This window comes from Colossoma macropomum, unplaced genomic scaffold (assembly GCF_904425465.1).
Source record: "Colossoma macropomum unplaced genomic scaffold, Colossoma_macropomum, whole genome shotgun sequence".
Taxonomy (NCBI): Eukaryota; Metazoa; Chordata; class Actinopteri; order Characiformes; family Serrasalmidae; genus Colossoma; species Colossoma macropomum.
In genome coordinates, this window is record NW_023495633.1 from 194804 (window position 1) to 208138 (window position 13335).

Sequence of the window (13335 nt, forward strand, 5' to 3'; positions counted from 1 at the left end):
ATGCTAGTCAGCGCAGGCGTCTGTTAGCTGACGTAACAGATCTGGCGGTTGGCGCTTTCCTCCGGGCGCGTTCGGCTGTCCAATAACGTTGCGTGAGCGGCAGTTCGAAAAAATACGGTGGTTGGCTTCACCCTCCTAGCACTGGTAGCATCATGTTATTGCGGGAGTCCTAACTAGTGGGTGGATTTGGAGATTACTAAATTGGGTAGAAAATTGGGGAAAAATCCAAAAAAAAGAAATGTTTAGGCTGCAATTCACATATATACTGATTCTTGTACGTGGCACATCTTAGCCAAAGTAAATTATTATGATATTGCAGAAAAACAACGTGGAGATGTTAATTAAAATCCACTACTCAGGTTATTACCCAGCTTACTGCTAAATGTAAATATTTTATTAGCGCTATCATGAGGGCAATACATTTTTGTAGCTTGAAAGCAACTCAATAAACTAATGTGTTATGACAGTAGGAGAATAAGGTTTCATGTGGGGAAAAAACCTGCTGGAAATCAGCAAATCAATTCACCTTACCTGTTCAGTAGAGCAATAGTGCAAGGGGAAAATGTCTGGGCAATAGTTGCTTGTTGGATGTGCTCACTATATTGTATGAAGTGGAACAGGGCAGAAGCTGATTTGAAGTGTTTCTGAAGTTTGAACAAATTTAAAGTATTGCTTTTATTCATTTTATTTGAGTTGAATAAAACCTGTTAAATTGCTTGTTATGACATGAAGTATTATTTTAGGATGAACTGATTAACCTTTGCCGAAAGTAGAAATAGAGACTGAGGGACCACCTTGCCCTTGGACAGGAACTGAGTATCATTTACAAATGAGCCATCACAATACCATCACTTCATGTAGAAGTGTATGGTTTTTATATGCTGCAGATTGGCATGATGATGTTGTGTAAATGTTTTTTGTCAGTACCAGCCACAGAAATCACAAAATGGCAGTGTGCATTTATTGTCTCTTTTTACTTTAATAGGGCTATATCAGCCATTGTGAAGAAAAAAAAACTGATTTTTTAACATCAGAAAGAAACATGGAAAATGGGAACAGAATGAAAAGCCAGCCATCTCTCCATTTTTTCTGCTTGTCTGATGCTAGAGCACTTCAAATGAGTTGGCACCAAGGTATTTAGTTCATATCTTATCAGATGCGTGTCAGCTGATGCCAAAGTCCTGACGGCAGAATACTTTCCACTTTCTCCATGATGAAGTTTAGAGGTGCAAACAGGGTGCCAAGAAACTGCAGCGAGAAGGAGGGGAAAAGGTTTAGTAAATATGTGAAACTCAAGGTAGTTCTGCAAAACGAACGTTGCATGTAACTGTTCTCTGTTTAAGCAAAGATAAAAACTAAAACATAAATAAATGAATCACATAATTAAAATAATTTTAAGTTCAAAAGAAAAAACTGAGCATCATTGTATCCTACATAAGTCTTTGTACAAGTTCTCACACCTCTCCCCTTTAGGTCATAAGTATTGGCACAAGTGGATAAATTGTGTATTTATGGGTGAGGTGTTTTTTTTTTTCACATAGTATGCATTCTTGGATTAATCCTTTGGAATCTGGAGAAACTTTAAAACCCTTGAAATGCAAAAAAAAACAAACTGCTCAGACAAGACTTGCGCTACATAACAAGATATAGAACAAATGTAAACTGGACATGTCCTGGCTTGGAAACACCATTAGTACAAATTTAAAAAGACAGATTGGAGCAGGTATGGGTAAAACATACATTGTATGTCCAACAGTATCTACACACCCTTGTAATTAAACTCCATAATACCCTTAATTTTGGAATAAAATTTGGATGAGCAGGCATCCACAGACATGTAGATATAAAGTGTATTGCTTTGATTTATCATAGTTGTGGCAATATGTGCAAGCAAAATTTGACCTAAAATTAAACCCTGTGTGATACCTTTGGTTATTGGAAGAAATTCAGATTTACAGTTCACGCACCATCATCGGTCAAAGAGGTAGCTCTAAATCCATTTAATAGCATTACGGTCAAAGCCAACACTACATAGTCTTTTCAGGTCAAAGGTTGATTGTCCGTATCAAAAGCTATTGTCAGATCTACTAAAAGGCCTGCGCAATGTATCCTTCTGTCTAGAGCTGTGATAAGACCATTTAAAATCAGGGTAGTAGCTGTAAAAGTACTACGCTCTTCTCTGAAACCAGAGTGCTGGGTGCTCAAAACAGAGTTAACTTGAAGGAAGGATTTAAGTTGATCGCTTACTAACAATTCTAGGATCTAGTATCCTAATTCTAAGATACTAGACATTGTTTTATAAATGTTCATTAGATGTTTTGCCTTTATGCCATGGGGTTAAATTAGTTGTTTTTCAGACACTAGGAACTGTGCCTGATAAAATCAAGAGATTGAAAATTTATGCTATCTGATCTAAAATAATTGAAGCAACAAGTCTTAGGAAAAAAAGGATCCAGTTTATCTTCTCCAGTTGATTTCCTAGGGTTAATGGTTAAAAGTGCTTTAGCTACTATACTTCGGAGAAGGGGTGGAGGGTAAAACAAACTATGGCTTGCTCAACGCACCTGATCCAACTAATCAGCTAATTAACAAGCCCTTCATGACTTGAAGTTGGTGTACTGGGAGCATGGAAAACACTACAACGTGCACGGTAGAAAGTACTCCAGGACCCGTGGCTTATGGGATAAATGTTCAGAGACATTCAAAGGAAGTCCTATAGATGTCATGACAAACAAATGACCAATAGCTGCAAAATGATTACTAGAAGTTAAGCAAGTTAGTCAGTAATTAGCTCAAGTGCAATAAGAGGAGGAATAGAGGAAGAGTGTTGTTTTCCACAGAGTTACTGCCTTCCAAGCCTTGAAAGGATATGAATGAGAACTAGAAATCAGGTTCAAATAATAATCAGATTTTGCTTTCCTAATAAGAAATGTGCATTTGCTTCTGTCTAGCCAGTGTCTAGGCTTTATTTCTTGACTTAAGAAACAGAGATTTCATTAGAAAGAGGGCCGATCTATCCTTAATCCTGTAGTTCCTAAAATGTGTCTGTGTGTTGACTACAGAGAGGGGCTGTGATCACTAAAACCAAGATCAAGGACACCCAATACAATTATTTTATCACTCCTATTGGACAGTAGTAAGTCAATTAACTTACTAGTGGGGCCTAGTTGGATCAACAATCAGTTGCAAGAGGTTGAGGTTATCACATTGATTCCTGATCAGATGCACTGGTTAGCCAATTTTTATTTAAAATCACTCAAGATGATAGCTTCTGAGTTACAGTATTTTGCTATTAACTCTGTAATATTGTTCACCACAGAAGAGGGAGCAGAGGGAGGTCTGTATATCCCACCACAGTAAATAGTTTTGTCCTAATGTTATTTTCATGGCTGAGTTCAAAACAGTTCTACACACTGATAGCATCAAGGATTGTGGCTACAAAACAGGGGCCGTATTACTGAAACTTTCTTTTTTTTCTTAACTTAAGATCTGACAGGTCAAGATAAAATTTTTTACAATTACAGAAGCAAATCTTATCTTGAATTAGGAATCTTATCTTACAGCATCTTATCTCAAGTTAAGAAATCTTAACTTACTCGAACAAAGTCGACAATCAACTGTCATGTCTGTTACCTAGCAACCGACTGTACGCGCACAGCTGAAACGTAAATACCATAAATATACATACCTAGATGCCGATGGGTCCAGTCAGGCACATCACTGGCGCCGCCATTTTAGTGCGGTCAACATCGCTGCTGGACTGCATTCAGTAGCTACCATTATGGAGTGGCAGTTTAAGAAAAGATACTGTCCAAAATTGTACTGTTTCAAGAACATTGCACTCAGAAAGTGGAATAGGATTATATAATGGAAGGAATGCAGCGACCCACGCTCATGTTTGTGAGATGCGTATTGTTTGTGTATTGTTTATTTGCAGATATGGCGGTGTGAGTCACACAGAACATGTTGATATGTTTGTTTTTTCCCTGGTTTTATATTAAGCTTATTTTATTTATTAGTCTATTCAGGGGATCTTAACTTGATGTAGTAGTTATTTATTTACAATGATGGTTAATGCTTTGTAGCTAGGTAAGTTAGAGCATTCCTTAATCTGTGTAGATATTCATAATAGATTAACGTTAGCACTTTCTTACACAAAGTTGAAGTTAGCTTCTTATTTGCCAGCTTCTTGTTTTACTGTTCCCCCTTAAGTGGTACAGCTTCAGGCACCAGAAAGTGACTGCTGCACCATTTAAGGTGGAATGGGAAAACTCGAACAAGAAGCTGGCGAACAGGAAGGAAACTTTAGCTTTGTCCTTCTTACTGTGTTTTGGGGGATTTATTTTATTTTTTTGTGTATAAAGATTAGAACTGATTCACACACTGATGGATGTGCTGATTGTGAGATTATGATTCTACCAGAGCACTAAACTCAGTTTTTTCTCAGTGAATTTTAATTGCAGTTACTGATTCTGTAAGGAAGATTTATTCAAATCAATTTACAAGATTTCCTGTAAAGGTAAGCAAAATGCATATGTTTGCATAGTGTTCATGTTCATTATTATGTATAATTTGAAACAACTGCTGTGTCTTTATTTAAATCAGTCATACATTTCCTCAGCTGATTATTGTCAATGTACATATCCAATTGGGGCACAACAAGAGCACCGCTGACAGATTTATGATCCCTTGTGTCAGAATAAGCCAAGCCGAAATGACTGACTCATGACTTGGAATAATACCGTGGTTTTTTAAATAATTATTGACCTTGAGACTTATCCAGTTGTTTTAAGATGAAGCTTGAGACAATGCAATAGAAATCCAGGGTGGAGTTTGAAAAAAAAAAAAAGTTTTTTTTCAAAAGACTTGTATTTGCAAAATTGTTGGGCTCAGTGGAATACGTAAAATTTACAAACTTTCTTTGCCACAAGATAAATATTGTACAGCCTGTGACTGTATGTATGTTTGAAGAAGTAATTTGCATTTAATGCTGAAGCTCTCCCTGGTGGCCGGAGAATATATTGCCTTTCCAGATTCTTTGGCCAAGATGTATATTTCCTATGCAATTTTGGAACATATATATATTTGCAAAGTTTGAGATGTTAATAAGATGTGTAGTCTGAAAACATCATCCTTTCTTTATTTCAATCATTAAAAAGGTTTACTGACATTTAAGTAAATTTGCATTAGATTAAGCATTGTGGGGGCCCATGGAGACCAATTTAATCAACAATTTGCATGCTTCCTCAGGGCATTGTTTTGTACAAAATTCAAAATTTGGTTATAATCTGAAAAAGACTGATGGATTTGTAGCCTTGTATGTCAGAGAACGTAAGGCAGAACAGAGTAATTGATGTGTCACAGCTATTTTTTGCAATAAAGATTTTTAAATTAATTATACCCCTACAGAGTCCACAAATTGTAACAAAGATAAAAGAATTTGATTAAAATTCACAGACTAGTTCAAAAAGCTAATTTATCAAACATTGAACAACTGCAGAAAAACTTTTAAAGAATTTTAAAAGACTTATATTTAATAAAATATCATTTTCAGTGCTAGCCATGATATGAAGTGATTTATTCAATCTAAGATAAACTTTTAGGAATTATTCTTGTTTTTGTTGTATAGCACCATCTCGTGGCCAACTGAGGTCAAACTTTATAGGGCATTAGAGATTGCCTATGTGGACACATGCTAATTTTTTTGTGATGACTAGACAATGCCAAGCCCTCCAAAAGCCTGTTGAAAACTTATTGGCCAATGGCAGCCATATTTGTCCAATGATTGAGTTGTCATTAGTGAGTCACTCATAAAGTAGCTCATGAATGCAGCATGCAAAGTTTCAGTTCAATTGGCCAAGTAGTTACTGAGAAACAGATTTTTGGTTGTTATAGTGCCCCATATTAAACTAATGGTATGAAACTTAGTGGGCTTTCACAGAATCATGTGGGGTTTAGGCCTATTAAGTTTCATGAGAATTTGTCAAAGCAAGCCCGATTTGTAGCCACTTCTGTGAAATAAGCTAATCCTAGGGGGGATTAATTGGCATGTGGCAGCCATATTGTTTACAAATGTCAATATTTTTTAGATAAGTATTTAGGGTTAGAATCTTGCAGGAAATTTCAATTTAATAGGTACAGACCAAATTCTAAAACACTATGCTATAGTGCCCCCTTTAGGCTATCTGGTGTCATCTCGTGCGTTTGAGTAGCAGGAGGTTGTTGTGCATGGAGATCTATGTTTTGTCCAAATTTTGTCACAATCGGAGAAAACGTTATGGATGTATAGGTACCTAAATCACAACAAGCCAGGCCAAACAGTTTACTTGGTGTCTTGTGGCCATTCTGTGCACTAAAGTCAAGATTTGTTTGATAATTGTTTACCTACAGACCCCACATATTATTTTAAGCCAAAATTTGTGACAATTTGATTCAAATCCAAAATCTGATTGAAAATTTCATTTTTAAAACTTTGAACAACTGTAGAAAAACTTTAAGACTTAGTCTCAGTATAAGTCATGACATACGGTAATTTATTTTCATCCAAGATAAAATTAATAGGACTTATCTTTATTTTTGTTGAACAGCACCACCTCATGGCCAATTGGGGTCAACCGTGATAGGCTGATTGCCTATGTGGACAGGTCACTCAATTTTCATGATGATTGGCCATTGCTAAGTCCGTCAAATGCTTTTTGAATGCTTATTGGCTAATGGCTGCCATATTCGTCCAATTATTAAGCTGTCTTTAGTATCACAGTTTTAAAGTAGTACAACAATACAGCATGCCAAGTTTCAGCTCAATCGACCAAGTGGGGTATAGTCCTGTTACGTTTCATGAGAATTGGCCAAAGCAATCCCGAACTATAGCAATTTTTGTGAATGAAGCTAAATCCCAAAGGGTCTAATTGGCACATGGCAGTTATATTGTTTATAAATCTCCATTTTTTAAAAAATAATTCTGGACCTGCAGTCTTCCAATACTGTGTAGATATCTTAAACCTCAGCCTAGTAGAAAAATGTAGGTGACATTTATTTTGCCAGTTATGATGGAAAATATGGGGGTGGAGCTAAACAGAACCAGTGGGGCATTTATGTGGAATAAAGCAGGAGTAGAAGCAATAATTTTGAATGTAGGCCTCATGGTTCAGGAGATATGGGCCAAAATATAAAAATGCTGCTCTATAGCGCCACCATCAGGCCAACTGGGTTCATTTCACTTGCCTGAGTAGTTGCGGGGATTGTACACCTATGCTTAGTGTTTGGATGACTGATGGTGTCATCTCCCTTATTAGTTTTGGGGAAGAGACAGAAAATGCAAGACCTGAGCAAAAAAATCCTAGGGTTTCAGTCACATGATTTTTCTGTTGTGGCCGCTATATTTGGGACCGAATTTCTGGCTTCACTGCTCCGCACAAATGTAATTACAGGCGAAAGATGGCTAAAATTCATCACCTTACTTTAAAAGAGAAAAAACGTTACCTTGACAAAGTCAATGAAATAGGCTGTGATGCTTACACAGCTTCCCCCTGAACTCCTGGTCCCACTTAAACTTGCAGAAAGCTACCAAATTTTTGTTTTCCTTATTATCTAACACAGCCCCTCTGCCTATTCTGGAGAGTCTCTCAAAGCATTTAACAGCACAGAAGCCCACCAGCTCTTCACATCAGGGTCTGTAAAGGATCCCATGGTGTTGCATAAAGAGAAGAAAACACTCCTTGTCATCATAGGAAGTGTAAGGCGACAGCAGCTAATTAACACAGATGTGAACAATGCTAGCCTTTAGATATCTTTCACTAATGTTAACAGCCAAGAGATAAACAGTTGTCCCCCTAACGGAGCTAGCAGACAGCCGGGTATATCTTTACTTCTCTGTTTCTGGAGATTTAAATGACATTTGAAAGGAGAAACATAAATGTTAAATATAAGACTGAATGTCGTTTGGGTCGGCAGGGCCGCCAGAACCACGGTGGAGAGCAGGTCTGTGTAATCTCGTCAGAGCAAATTGAAAGCATCACGCTATGACAGCCACTTTACTTAATCATCCTTGTGCGTTCCTAAACAATCAATGATTAGAGACTGAGGTGACCTGATAAAACCCTAGGTGCACTTTACGATAACAAAAGAGTTACTAGGCAGGCTGATGCAGTAATCGTTAACACTTTAATGTATCCTGGTTAAACTTGGTTCTAGAATAGACTGGCAGAGCACTCTTCAATAAAGATAATTTCTGGATGGTGCTCTCCTTTTATGTGGAAAAAAATCCAACATATTCCAATCAGAGGAGTGCCTAGGCTCTGGCTGTGGGGCTTTCGCCTCATGTCTTTTTTCATTGGCCCTGGGACTTTTTTATTCCAAATTAGCACTATGAGGATAATTTGAACAAAACCACTGACAAATACAACCATTTTTTTCCTGTATTTTTGAGATTACTTGCAAAAATATAACATTAATGTTAACATTCCAAGGTAGACGTGCACATAGAGAGCAAAAATAGTGAAGGCCACAAAAAACTCAACATTAATTTGTCTTCTTATTATAAACCAATTAAACATTCTTAGTTTTAGCTAGGTTAGCATTAACAAAAGTTAGCAGCTGGATCTAATAATGAAGCTAAATGATGCCTAAAAAGCAGGTGAAGGTCAAAAAAAAGATATCAAAGTAGCTCGCAATTTCCACGTCCGAAATGTAGGCCCTGTGGAACTCAAGGCAAAATCTAGAAGACCAAGAAACCTCACAAATAGAACTGCTCGTATTCCGGTCAGAAAGGCAGTGCAAAACATGACAGCAAAGGACCTGCAAGAAGGTTTCACTGACACAGGGGGAGTGGCACACCGTTCTACTGTGCAGCGTGCTTGTACAAGCATGATCTGCATAAAAGAGTCATTAAAAGGAAACCTTACCTGCAACCTCATCATAAAAGTCAAGGTCTAAAGTATACAAAACCACATATAGAAACAAGTGCTGTGGACTGATGAATTAAAATCAAAAGTCTTTGGCCACAATCACCAAAGGTATGTTTAGAGGGGAAAAAGAAGCAGCATTTGATGAAACAAACACTTGCCCAACTGTTGCACAACAGCATGGGAGTGTTAAGCAGCCAGTGGCACTGCATGGGTAAATGGAAGAATGGATTCCACAAAATATGAGCAAATTGTGGAAACAAATGTAACACAGTCTGGAACCTGAAGCTGAAAAGAGGCTGGCTTTTACAACAGGACAGTGATACAAAATTTACCTCAGACTATGATATCTGCCAAAAATGAGTGTTATCAAGTACTGACTTAGTAGGGTATCCAAAAATTTGTACATGCAACTATTTTGTTGTATTTTTTATGCATAAGTTCACCAAATAGAAAGTAACTACGTATTAACATTTGCAGGAAATGCTATTTTTAGTTTGCTGCAGTTTGTGGCTACTTCTTTTCAATTAAAAAATCTACAAAATATGTAATTTGGCTGGGGCGCCCAAACAGTTGTGTTCAACTGTTTGTAATGAAGACTAAGAAAAGCAGAGAAGATAACTGTCAACAACAGCTAGCTAGCTAACCCCGGCATGGTTGTAATGTCCCATGATTTTCTAACATTTTCCAAATTTAAATATTGACACATGGATATCTACTTCAAGGAATGGTCTTTTCAAAAACTGCACCAAATTTTTTGCACAGCTGGCATAAGAATCAGACCAAAATGTGACTTGAATCTTATCAACTGACCAACACAGTGATCCACCAACCACAGCTTAGATATAGCTATATTTTCTGTGGCAAGCTAAATCTTTTAATGTATTAAAATTATCATATTGAAAGCATCTAAAAACATATTTTACGTCATACTACACACTATTTTTTTACTGTCCTCAGGATGAGATGATAGTGTTAATTGGAGTCATGTGAAAGCAGTTAGGAGAATTTAGAAGTTTCTTAAAAGGAAAGGTGATGTAACACTACACTAAACTTGCTCCTGTCTCAACTTTTTGGAATGTGTTGCAGGCATCAAATTTGGAACATATATATGATGAAAAAACAATGGAGTTCATGAGATGAAAGATACTATGTTTATGTACCATTTTCAATTCAATACAGGTCAAACAGAATTTACTAACCGCTGCTTTCTCACCATTTCACATACTCTCCCAAAAGGAATTTTTTGGAATTGGTTTATGTTATAACATATGAACTCCTTACTTTATATATCTCCAAACCGGAGAACTGAGAAACTGAGAAACCAAACCTACCATAAAAATAACCCCTTACAAATAATGGTTTTTCGAAGTTTAAAGAACCTTCACATAATGTAAAAGTCCTAAGAAGAACCATTACACTGGCATAAAAACTTTACATTAAGTGAAGGATCTTTAAATCTTTAAAAGTTGTTTCACACATCTTTTTTTCAAACATGTTTCTTTCGGGATACAAAAGTTCTTCACTGACATCACTCCAAGAACCTTTTGTGGCACCTTCATTTTAAACAGTGTACCTAAGTCATATGTTTTGCTGACTTGTCAAAGTCCCATCTCTTGTGTTTTTTCCATTTATTAAGGCAGTTAAGTCTAACTGACTACACAAGTCACTACAACTGTGTACTGTTCTTTGAATATACCTGACAAAACATAAAACGTCAGACTCACTGCCTTAGCGAAGACTCCCATGAGTTCCGGAAATTGGTGTGTGAGGAGAGCTAGCATGGCGGTGAAAGAACAAAGGCCTGCTGTAAACAGAATGAAGAAAGGCAGCTCCTTCTTCGGGTACACAGACACTTCATGAAACACTGCTTACACACATAAGACATGTTAGAAAGAGTTAGCTACCACAACACAATCAAAAACACATTGATCAAACCACCCACCCAAACACATGGCTACTATGCTTATTTGTGTACAACACCATGGTCTGTAATAAAGCTGTTAAAATGTTCCACTGCACTGCAAAAGGTCATTAAAGTTCATGATTAAGTTCATGAACATATATGACACAAAACATCTCATCTTAATTATTCTCAGGGCATCATTATTTTGTCATTGGCTGTATCTAAACCAGAAAAGGAAGTTTTTTGATGGTTTAAAGCTGAGATATGATAAGCTAAGTCATCAACATTTACTGAAAAAAAAGAATTTTTAACTATTTAGTGGTTATTGTTTTGCAACACATTAAAAAGATCTAGGAAATATAATGAAATACAAATCAGAACAAATATAAATTGAACCCCTTACATAGTTTGTCTGCCTGTCTGTTCTTTGTAGTTTTGTCTTTGTGTTTCTAGTTTTACCATCCCTGTTTTGTTTGCCACATGAAGCACGTTCAACATAGAGTTCCTGAATACGTTTTGCACCTAATAACAAATGCAACCATCTTTAGCCAAGAACTTTTTTACAATTTTTGCTGTTAACCCAGGTTTAAATACTCAAACACTGATTAACGTGCAAGTGCACATAAAAGCGTGACATTTACAACAAACAGCCAATCATGTGAAACATAGAGAGGTGAGGCTTATTTTGAAGAAAGAAAAAGAAATCATACAATAAAAAAATTGGAAAGTAAAGCAAAAAGCAATACTGTCACCACTGCCACTGTGTTATTGCTTACTGGTGTAGTAACTGTGTTAACTTCTTCATATTAATATAGTATGATTTATTGTCTCTGCTGAAAAGCATTGTGTTTCATATGACGCTACAAACGTCACAATACAATTAAAATAAAGCCTTGGAGCAGGTTAGGTGGTATAAGTTGCTATGGCACTGCATCCTGGTAAAAAGTGATCTACCGTTATAAGCTTAAAAAATCCAGAGTGAGCTTAAACTAAGTTTAAAGGTAGCTGGCAAAGGAAAGAATGATGAGCCTTATGAGACAGGCCCCAAATCTATGAGTCCTTGGCTCTAAAACACAACTCTCAAAAGCAGCCTGCTTGTTACACTCCCTGAGTAGGGGCTGGTCGTTGTGCAATGGCAAGTTCTACAAACTGAAACTTTGGGTAAAAGCTTTCACTATTTTTAGCATTATTATCATGACAATAAGTAGTAGTAGTGTCTAGAGTTGCTTTTGTCTGCTTAAATCCTCACTGATTAAGCTGGCTTTGTTCATGAGCTGAATATCAGAAATTAAACTGCAAATGAAAAGCTTTTATTGTTCATCTTACTAAACATTTTGCATACAGCCACTGAAATTAAACTTTAATTTAATACTAGCATGAAAATAATTCCATGTACACCAGGGGATGCTGACAAAGTAATTGCAAAGTCATTGGCCAAGGCCTTAGAAATACTGTGCCTTGGCAAATCTGTTTCTTGTGTGTATTTTTTAGCTGCTGTCTGCCACAGCTTCCTACTGGAAAGCTTAACTTATGCCAAATTGACCCATCCGAAGAGGGTTTGCCAGTGAAAGGGGAGGAATTTTACCTTTAAGATGTTGTCTAGATAAGAGGATCATTAGATACCAAGCAGAAAGTCCTCAGAGACACAGATTAGAAAAGACATTAGTTAAACTACACTTGCTGCTATGTTTAATGCAAGACTGTGCAAAAAGAGCAGTACTGTCATATTTCAGACATAGTATAACCTCTACCTAGCATCTACAGGTTCAATCATTTCTTGGTTTTGGTCCAGCTTTGAAAGTTTGGTGGTTATTAAACCTTGAGAGACGTAAAGTCTAGCATGGGAGTGCCTATACCTTATGTTCTTAGTATTTAGGAAGTAGATTCTTTAAAAACAATAAGTAAGAGGGCAGGTATTACTAACGTATTTGTTTTGTTTAGTTTAATTTGGGTAGAGCAAGTAGAAATTACATTTACTTGTTGGGTTAGGATAAGGTATTAGAAGACATCTTTCACATCTGCCATATCTTTACAACTTGTGTGCCCCTAAACTTAGCCATGGGGCTAAGTTTAAAGACAAAAACCATAGAAGCAAAGGCCAACAGACACAGACGCAGTGTCTGCAAGTAGTTGGAGGACACAACTGCATGCCTTCAGGGTTGCCTTGGCTATATAGACTAAGCCAAACAGTGTGCTAAAACTTTGTATTGGTGCAATCACCCTCCATCATTCTGTTTTTCTGAAACCTCTTTAGCCTACTGCCATTCCAATCATATGGAAAACATCAACCATCTTCTTTGTCCCAAATAAATCCTAGCTATCCACATTTCAGAACCACCTTTCTAGCATGAAAAAGAGAGACAAGATGCGACTGGACAAGCTGGTCAGGTGAGCAGGGTCAGTAGTCGGTGTGGAACTAGACTCTGTGGTCAAGGTGGCCGAGAGAAGGACTCTGCACAAACTGTTCTCCATTATGGAGGATGATGGCCACCCACTGCACACCATCATCAGGGACAGGAGGAGCAT

General features: G+C 37.1%; 1 protein-coding gene across 10 annotated transcripts in view; it reads right to left on the bottom strand.

The window, feature by feature from the left end:
• Positions 1-955: 955 nt before the first annotated feature.
• The window catches only part of LOC118802679 (suppressor of tumorigenicity 7 protein homolog), a 92070-nt gene continuing 79690 nt past the window's right edge, over positions 956-13335 (bottom strand). For 8 of the 10 annotated variants that reach the window (XM_036563114.1, XM_036563115.1, XM_036563111.1 and 5 more), the window contains 2 exons: positions 10631-10773; positions 956-1248 (listed from right to left, as the gene is read on the bottom strand). In XM_036563114.1, the coding sequence (XP_036419007.1) occupies positions 1153-1248; positions 10631-10773 (239 nt within the window). In that variant the 3' untranslated portion in view covers positions 956-1152. Of the gene's footprint in view, positions 1249-10630; positions 10774-13335 lie in introns of those variants that run through there. The other 2 variants (XM_036563112.1, XR_005006767.1) reach the window with 2 other exon arrangements.